We start from the raw sequence: 9,602 nt of genomic DNA, 5'->3' as shown, positions 1-9,602 counted from the left end.
AAGACGAATTTCTAAAACGCTTTCGAAGAGAACAGACCTTTGATCTATCAATGTTTTCCAAAAAACAAGAGCTTAGAGAACCTGTGACGTCATATATTGAAAAACTCAGAGAAATGGCGTTGCATGCTAATGTGACTGAGAATTTATTAGTGCCTATCATCACAAATGGACTAAAAGATGACTTGAAGCGAATCGTTATGCCTCAAAACCCTAAAAATATAGGCGAACTCCTTCAAATGGCTAGAAGCGCAGAGCGCACAGTAGCCGCACTTACTGCTCCACAAGTTGATGTAAACTCTGCATCAACAGCCCAAATGAGTGACGTGACAGCCCGGTTGGACCAATTGACAAGTCTGGTCATGGCGGTGGCTTCTCGGAATGAGCAAGGACAAGGACTTGGCAGCTTACCACAACAACGCCAAACGACCTACAATCACCACCGATCAGCAAACGGCGCTACACCACACACATATCGCCGTGACAACATCCAGGGTCATCCAAAACCCGACTGCTACAGATGTGGTAAGTCTTGGACATCTACTCATAACTGTCCTGCTAGAAATGTAATATGTCGTAATTAAAGAAGAAAGGCCATTTTGCCAGGGTTTGTAAGTCAGCCAAAAACCAACAATTCAAAAAATAGGGGTGTTTGCTCGTCCAGAGAAATAAAACCTCTATGGACGGGCATACTGTAGGAAACGGAAATAACATGGAAAAGCGAAAACCAATTGTGAAACAGACCAACGTTCGCGTCTTGACTCCAATGGGTCGAAATACAATTTCGGTAGCAGTGAATACTCGCAAGTTTCAGGCCCTGGTCGATACAGGAGCTTAAGTATCAGTGGTTTCACAGAGAATGTTGGTAAAAGCAGGCCTAAGTAAGCAAAAGTACGCACAATCATCTATACAGGAAATAGCGGGTGTTGGCGGGGCCAGACATCCTGTTTTAGGTACGGTTACGAAACGATTTCACATTGGAGGTATTCCCTTGTCGTACAACTTCCACGTTCTGCAGAATATGTCCTATCCCATAATTCTAGGAGCTGACTTCTTAGAACACAATGGTGCCACTACGTATATATTGTATAAATTACAATACGCGAACATTGTCGTTACGCGAAAATTCAAGCACTGTTGTAATGACAATCACTAACGACGGATTAGAACAACAAAGGTATGTTGCATAGCTCCTCACTCAGAAGCTGATATTCCAGTAAGAGTGTCAAACTTACGAAAAGGACAAACGGCCCTTCTAGAGCCTGTTAGTGACTTAACAGACTTAGGCATAGCGGGTGGCAAGTACCTCATTCAGCAAAATCAAAAGACATTCATGAGAGTGATGAATCCAACGGACCAAGCCGTCCGAATACCACCAAAGAAAGTATTAGGCACAATTTCTGAGGTAAGTGTCGGTGATATCACAGACTTCTTTCACAACAGTTGCGGCAAAAGTCATGAATCCTTAAGGACATCGCACACAGGTAAGTCTTCTTATATTGACTTTGACTTAAACAACTCAAATCTGTCAGAACAAGAAAAAGAAAAATTGCAGATTTTCCTTAACGAACATAGAGATGTATTTGCCACAAACAAGAAAGAACTCGGTCGTACCAGTCTTCACGCTCATTCTATAGAAACGGAACCTGATGCTCTGCCAGTTAGAATGCCCTTCTATCGAACAAACCCAGAAGGGAAAGCAGAGATTGACCGTCAAGTTGAAGAAATGCTAGAAAACGGAATAATCGAGCCTTCTGACTCTTCATGGCATAGCCCTGTTGTGCTGGTAAAAAAGAAAAATGGCGAATTCCGATTTGCAATTGACTATCGCAAACTCAATAAACTAACACGACCTGTCTCGTTCCCGCTCCCCCGTATCGAAGATGTTTGGGATGCCATCGGTGAATCCAAAGCACAAATTTTTAGTTGCTTGGATCTTGCAAGTGGCTTTTGGCAAATTCCGATGGACCCTGAAACAGCACATAAGGCAGCTTTCATTACACACAATGGTGTATATCAATGGAAAGTCATGCCCTTCGGATTGACAAACGCTCCTTCCAGCTTTCAAATGGTCATGCATGGCCAAAGCATTAAAAGGCATCAACTGACGGTTTGCCTTGACCTATGTGGACGACGTGTTACTGTTCAGCCGGAACTTGGCAGAACACATGCAGCATCTGGAACTCATTTTTGACAGCTTACGACGAGCAAACCTGACGCTTCAGCCAAGTAAGTGCAACTTTGCGACATCACAAGTGACCTACCTAGGTCACATAATTTCCAAAGATGGATTCAGAACCGACCCAGCAAAAACAAAGGCAATCACAACATTTCCTATTCCACAAAATGTGAGTGACGTTCGCGCATTCTTGGGTGTTTGTGGATTCTATCGAAAATTTGTCAAGTCTTTTGCAAGCATCGCACAACCACTTCACAACCTCTTGGCAAAGGACGTAAAGTTCTTGTGGACTGAGTCCTGTCAAAAAGCCTTTGATGCTCTAAAGATTGCCCTTTCAACAGCACCGGTGTTGAAATATCCAGACATGCACAAACCATTTATTCTGACAACAGATACCTCTGAATTCCCTATCAGTTACATTCTCGGACAAAAAGATGATGATGGTAAGGAACATGTGATTTCCTACGGGGGCCGCTCTCTTAAAGGGTATGAAAAAAAATGGTCTGTCACCGATCAAGAATGTGCAGCAGTAGTTGAAGGTGTTAAGGCTTACCGAGTTTATCTTACAAGCAAGCCGTCCACAATTGTCACCGATCATAAAGCCTTAACATGGTTAAAGAATATTAAGCACACAACGAGTCGTCTCCACAGGTGGGCACTTGAACTACAGGAGTACAATTACGAGATCATCCACAGATCAGGTAAAGATAACTCAAACGCTGACGGCCTGTCTAGAAGACAGTACGAGAACGCCTGTAGAATCCACACAACAAATGACCAGACGATAGGGGAAGTCACATTTAGCTATGACTCTCCCACTATCATTGCAACTGCTGAAGAGATCTCAGAAAACCCCGAAGCACCTAATGAAAAAACGGAAGAACTCATAAAACTACAAGGGCAATGCAATGACCTGAAATATATTATCAGCTTCAAGCAAACCTCAGATCTTCCAGAGGACCCTGCTATCGCAAAGAGAGTTCAAAATGTGTCAAATGAGTATGATTTGTTAAATGGGATTTTATACCATTGGCATCAACCAAGGTCGAAACATGTACAGGATTTTTGCAAACTCATTCGACAGCTTGCATTACCACTTTGCCTCAGAGGAGATGCACTCCGGACTTTTCATGACTCGAAGGCAGGTGGATGTCACTATGGTCCCCAGCGTACGTACGAAGCACTGCGCATGAAATACTACTGGCCGAGAATGTATCAAGACACATATGATTACATCAAATCGTGTGATGCTTGTCAAAGAAGTAAGCAATCTCGAACAGCAAAGCCAGCCCCTCTTATATCTATGCCAGTTGTAGATGTCTTCCAGCGAATGCATATTGATTTTATGGGTCCTCTAACAGAGTCTCCCGAAGGATTTAAACACATCCTTCTTGTTGTCGATAGTGCATCGCACTGGACGGAGGCCTTCCCTTTGAAATCGCAAGAGGCTACTGAAGTTGCAAAAGTTCTGTTCGAAGAAATATTTTGTCGCTATGGTGCCCCAAACACACTAGTTTCAGACAGGGGAACAAACTTCATGTCGTCCTTGATTGCCGCCATATGTGCAATGTTTCAAGTTACCCACGTCAAAACTAGTTCCTACCACCCTCAGACTAATGCTGCCTGTGAGCGAACAAATAGTTCCATTTTGTCTGCTCTTCGTGCCTATTGTGACGACACTCATTCCAATTGGCCAGCATTACTTCCTTGCATCATGATGTCCTTTCGGATGTCACCATGTATGAACTCCACTCAAATTTCTCCATATCGCATGTTGTTCGGCAAGGAAATGAATCTGCCATTCGACACAACCATGTTGCCTAGAGATACTCTGCCTCGTGTTACAAAACAACATGTAACAGAAGTAATGGACCAATTAAAAGTTGCAAGAGATATAGCAGCAAAGAACACCAAAGAAGCTCATCTAAAAAGCAAACAACGCTATGACAAGAAAGCAGCCCTCCCTAACTTTAAGGTAGGTGACTTGGTGCTCATGACTTCACATAAATCAAGGAAAGGACTATCTCCGAAGTTATGTCCAAAATTTATTGGTCCATATTACATAGTGGATGTTGGTGAGAATCACACCTACAAGCTCCGTAAAAGGGCGGATGACTCCCTTGTAAAGTAAAGGATACATGCAAATCGCATTAAGCACTATCATGACCCAATGGATAGAGTTGAACCATTTCAACAACCCTGTAGAGAGAACAAGGAACAAATAACGGATGACCTGGCGACAAATGCTCCCAAGGTAGGTAGTAAACAAACACAAGACACAGGTGAAAACCAAAACAATGATCAATGGTACCGAGTGGATAAATTGCTGAAAATGAAATGGTCAAATGGCAAAAGATTTTATCTCGTGAAATGGTACAAACACCCTGAAAACTCATGGGTAGAAGAAAAAGATATATCTGAAAAACCGAAACAAATGTTTCACATAACGAGAACAAAAACTGGTCGAAGGCGGAAACGGCCATACAGGCACTTTCGTAAGTAAGCTACGGTTGCTCGCCTATAACTTTTAACTCGTTTGATACTAGTAACAAAGGAACTAGTAAACTCCAGTACCAGTTCAGTTGATTGGCTAAATGGAAGGTTCAGATATGTAGTACAGCAGCTATGGAGGTCTTGTACCCGGTTCATTTAGGTTGGCGCCATTTCTCTGCTCTCTCTTCCCTCCTCTTCATATGTGGTTTGATGGCAACTGTTAGTGCTAGGAAATGTACTTGATCACTACATTTCCAATTCTCGCACTCAAACTACATATCTCTCTCTCTTCATTCTGTTCTCCATAGGGACTTGGATGAACCCGGTGCTGAGACTTCATTTGCTCCTGGTGCTATTTACAAGACCAATTTTGGCCAACCCAACGGATAAGGATATACATATAATTCAGAGGTTAAATTATGGTGTCTTGTGTGTAAAGCAGGGGACACTTGCTATGGGTAAGGAATTCTGGCTAAACACGTTCGAAATAGAGTTACCCCAATCTCTTCCGGTAACAGTGCCAGCCCCTTGTGCCCCAATTGCAGAAAACTGTAAAAACAGCAGTGATCATACGCGATACGCCTTTTACTCCGTGCAACTTCGAACACGGAAAGTTTTGACAGATACATACGCTATATCAATATGCTAGTGCCTGAGATTAATTCGGATAGGTATAGACGGAAACGCGCGTTGTTCTCCTTTATATGACAATTATCTAAATCTTTATTCGGCACGGCCACTGTTAATGACGTTAAAGTTCTGTCATCTCACATCATATCACTTCAAAAGAGCACTACGGGATTGGCAACCGCATTGCAACAACACGAACATGAATTATCATCATATATGACAACGATAAATAAACGTTTCAAAAACATCATTAATGGGGTCACAAATAACCATAGAGAATTTGAAACTATTAGAACAGAGTTGGCGGACGTTGCCAGAACCGAGGAAAAAGCATACTCGAGCTTAGTGATGTTAATAACCAAAGAAATGAATGAAGCAACCGAAGTGGAATATCAGTTACGAGACCTAAAAGACAGTATTACCAACTTAGCCAATGGAATATTAACACCAACCCTAATCTCTCCCCACACCCTGACTCATGCTGTTCACAAAATTCAAAACATACTTACCAATCGCTATCCCAATTTCCATGTAATTCATACAGACGCCAACTATTATTATAAACAGGGTTCGTTTCTTTTCGCTCGTTCTAAATCACGTTTGTACATAACGATTAAAATCCCAATTTCTCCCATAAAATCAGCACTGTCATTATTCAAAATTATAAGTGTACCTGTCCCGATAAATACCACGTCACCTCACGCTTCTCAATTATTAGGTATTGATAGTTACCTTGCAATCACAACAGGAAACGATTATTACACAACTATAGACAAAGATACGTTGGAACGATGCTCAAACCATAAACATAGATTGTGTTCAAATATACTCAGTCTGTCTCCAATAACACACGCCTCTTGTGTTGCGGCGCTTTTCTTGAAGCAAAAAGAAAATGTTCATCAACTATGCAATTTTCGTTTTCTAGAAACACCTATTCGGTCCTCCATTATGGAAGTATATCCTTCGGCTATCCTAGTACATAAAAAAACTTCAGTGTCGCTCTCATGTCATGGGTTGCAACGAGTAGTCCCTGGTTGTACCTTTTGCATTATGTCAATGCTCCCTTGCCACACCAAATATATATATTCCACCTCGATTGGCCTCTTGTGCCAATTCTACTAAGGATATAGCGGTACGACATCCAGTTAATTTAGCCTTGCTCCAATCATTTTTTTCAAGTAGCGAAATTCATGATATTTTACCTGACACGACATTCCCCCAACCCTTGGAAGTTGACGTGCCCAAATTTCAATTGTATAACCACACGTTCTCTACTATGCTTGCTGCTGACCAACGGAGCCACCTAAGCTTAGCGCGCATGGCAGAAAGTGCCAAAAGAAACGCAATGGTATTTAGACATTTGGCGGAACCCATTTTATCTGGTGACGCACATATTGAGTGATCATGGATGGACACAACGTCCATTTTAGCATTAGCATCATCTGCTCTCGCAAGTCTAGCAATATTAGCATTTATTTGGACATTTATCAGAATGAGAGCACTTACTGCTTTGGTTTTACTATTGCAAACAAAACAGGCAACAGCGGATGTAATACTTCCAACCTTCCACTATTTTAAAGCTACCACCATCCATCCAGATACAACGTCCGAAACCCCAGTGGATGAAAACGCATATCACTATTGGATAAGGGCCATATTAATGATTCAAACGTGTACCCTTATTATATCTTAAGTCTCAACGGAAGAACCATCGTTCCAGAATTCTCTTAGAGATAACTTCTGGGTGCCAGTGTTGCATGGTTCCGCTTGCGAGTATTCCGCTCTGCCTCTCACATACTGATATCATTTATCCAAACGATATTTCCGATATCGCTGTAAAGGGTCAAATTGTGCAAACGTTACATTTTTCTCTAGTTGGTTTTCGTATTATCAATCGTCTCTCTGATAGAGAAATCGAAGTCCCAATGTCAATTCCATTACGACCATGGACAGCATTTCAAGTAAAACGAATAATAAGCAAACCCTTTATCGCTTATTTAGTTGTTCAACGTCAAAAGTATTTAACAGCCCTTCAACGATCCTGGCAAACTGTCCAATCTCACGATACATCAAACGGACATTACAGATCAATCATACCGATGCTCGCTTAAATATTAGCAATCCAGAAAACAGGTATGAGTATGTCCAAGACTATACGGGTAGTTTTATATTGTGCAATTATCAGTTGGTTTATTGTTAAATTCCTGTTCTTATGATTTATTTCTAAATTGATTTGTATATCTATCATGTCGCCTGTAAATAGTATATATATATATTTTCCTTTTTTTTGTCTCTCACTGGACAAGACACGCTTAGTTCGTTATATTTGCGGAGCAAATATCTTTTAAGTGGACGGATAATATTAAGGATGGTATTGATCCTTCTATAAAGTATAAAACAGCACAGATGGATATAGTAACTGTTTTGTTTTGTTTTTATAATATCTTGTACATATAGCTTAACTTAGTATAATGAATTATATTAAATAACCTTCTTGTCTCTTTTATCTATATCTTTGTCTATTTGTAGAGTTGATATATTCAATCAAGTTATAGCATCTGACACTATTGTTTAAATTGCTCAGTATGACGCTTAATTATTGCGCAAGGGTAACAGCTTGGTCGGCTGGCAGCTGCAGACAGGCCTATTCATGTGTGAACCACCTACGGAGTACACCTAGCACTCGCATCTAGTAGGACCGGTTCTGGTTACACGAGAGGAACTACCTGTAGTTGTCAACCAGCTTAACCTAGACCACCTGGACTGCAATGAATTGTTGGACAGTAGATATAAACCCGAAGTCGAAACAGTACGTCAGATTAAAACTGACTGCTATGAAGAAATATATCTCGCTGATCCAACAATTCTGTGTTGTCCAGGTAAGCAATTTATCTTGAATATGATGCTATACGTATGTCCTGTCACAATGTGTTTTTTATATGCTTGAAGACTGGATATTAATAATAATTGGTTTCACTTGATTTTATGTATGTATTAGTACAACTGTACGTAACCTTGTTTTTGATATGCATGCTTATTGCTCTGTGGTGTGATGTATAACTGTATAGAACTTTGAATTGTAAAAACAGATTAAAACTGACTGCTATGAAGAAATATATCTCGCTGATCCAACAATTCTGTGTTGTCCAGTTTTTCAGAAGGATAGTAACAAGAATTGAGTTATAGAAGGGTAAGGAGTTGAAACCTTTTCTATAAAACTCTCATTAATATCGCTTTGAAGACCGCTTTGTTCTTACCAGAGCTCGCGACCCCGATTGGTTGATAGATGTGAAGGTGACCCCGATGTTGGTCCAGACCATCGGGACCGATGTGAAAAAAGTTTTCAACTCCGGAACCTCTTTCGTGTCGTACGTACCAACCAGCGCCTGTCTTGTAGCTTTGGAAAGAGGAGGTTACGTCACACTAACTGCGCCGCCGGGTGTAGAGACCGTGCGTCTTAACGCACAAACCGATTTTAAGTCCACACTACGAATAAACCCTGGATCTATACTTATCTTAAACATCATACTTGGCACCACCTGTCATCGCCGTTCCTTCATGATTACCGTGTTGAAACTAAAGTGGCCTGCAGAACATGATGGAAAAAAGCTCTCAGACTTATGATCAAATTACCGGCCCAGGGCACCCCAGTCATCCAGAGCTCTCTCGAGGATATACGAGTCTTCACAGGGAACATTTTTAATCTCGATGAAATCTATTTAGAGTCCGGTATAAGACTTCGCCGCTTTCGTGTTAATAGTCACGAGGACAATTTAGAGTTGACCAACGTTATTGATTCGTAGGATGGACAATATGGGACAACTGTATCCGACGATCACGGATGAAAACCCCTTGCCGTCGGAGGGCGCGGCGCCGACGATCATGGTTGAAAACCCTTTGACCCGACCGCGCCGCAGGAGAACGGCGCGCCGACGATCATGGTTGAAAAGCCCTTGGCCCCGACCGCGCCGCCGGAGAGCGGGGCGCACGCCCATCGTCTGCAGTATATCAGCGAAATACAGAATCAGCTTGAATCCGAACGACATCTCCGTCGGGCCTTGTACAAAAAGAACCGGCGTGGTGTCTTGGCCACCGAGGCCCTTGATTCAGCCATGCTCATGGCCGGTTTGGGACTAGGGGTTGCAGGCGTTGGACTACTCACAACAATAATTGCAACCCCTGCTGCCTTGGCCATGGAAGCTGCGGCCCTAGCTTGCAGTGTCTTAAATGTCGCCGGAAAGGCCAAGAAACAACAATATACGGCTGTTGGCTGAGGTCAAACTTAACAGCATCCACACGCAGG

General features: G+C 42.0%; 1 protein-coding gene across 1 annotated transcript; it reads left to right on the top strand.

Moving 5' to 3' along the window:
* Positions 1 to 4,346: 4,346 nt before the first annotated feature.
* Positions 4,347 to 6,701, top strand: LOC135481413 (uncharacterized). Its single transcript, XM_064761239.1, has 3 exons — positions 4,347 to 4,430; positions 5,867 to 6,160; positions 6,423 to 6,701. Exons 1-3 carry the CDS (start codon positions 4,347 to 4,349, stop codon positions 6,699 to 6,701), a joined length of 657 nt encoding a protein of 218 aa, XP_064617309.1.
* The last annotated feature ends 2,901 nt before the right edge of the window (positions 6,702 to 9,602 follow it).

The sequence above is a fragment of the Liolophura sinensis genome, unplaced genomic scaffold (genome assembly GCF_032854445.1).
Source record: "Liolophura sinensis isolate JHLJ2023 unplaced genomic scaffold, CUHK_Ljap_v2 scaffold_65, whole genome shotgun sequence".
NCBI classification, from domain to species: domain Eukaryota; kingdom Metazoa; phylum Mollusca; class Polyplacophora; order Chitonida; family Chitonidae; genus Liolophura; species Liolophura sinensis.
The sequence above is the reverse complement of the archived record's forward strand: the minus strand, read 5'-3'. Positions and strand labels throughout refer to the sequence as shown.

Excerpts from the sequence above, each read along its gene's own strand:
- LOC135481413 (XM_064761239.1), top strand. The coding sequence starts at position 4,347 with ATGGATAGAGTTGAACCATTTCAACAACCCTGTAGAGAGAACAAGGAA. Across the intron at positions 4,431-5,866 it reads TGGCGACAAATGCTCCCAAG|GGTTCGTTTCTTTTCGCTCG; the intron begins GTAGGTAGTAAA and ends TATTATAAACAG. Across the intron at positions 6,161-6,422 it reads CAATAACACACGCCTCTTGT|GATATAGCGGTACGACATCC; the intron begins GTTGCGGCGCTT and ends AATTCTACTAAG.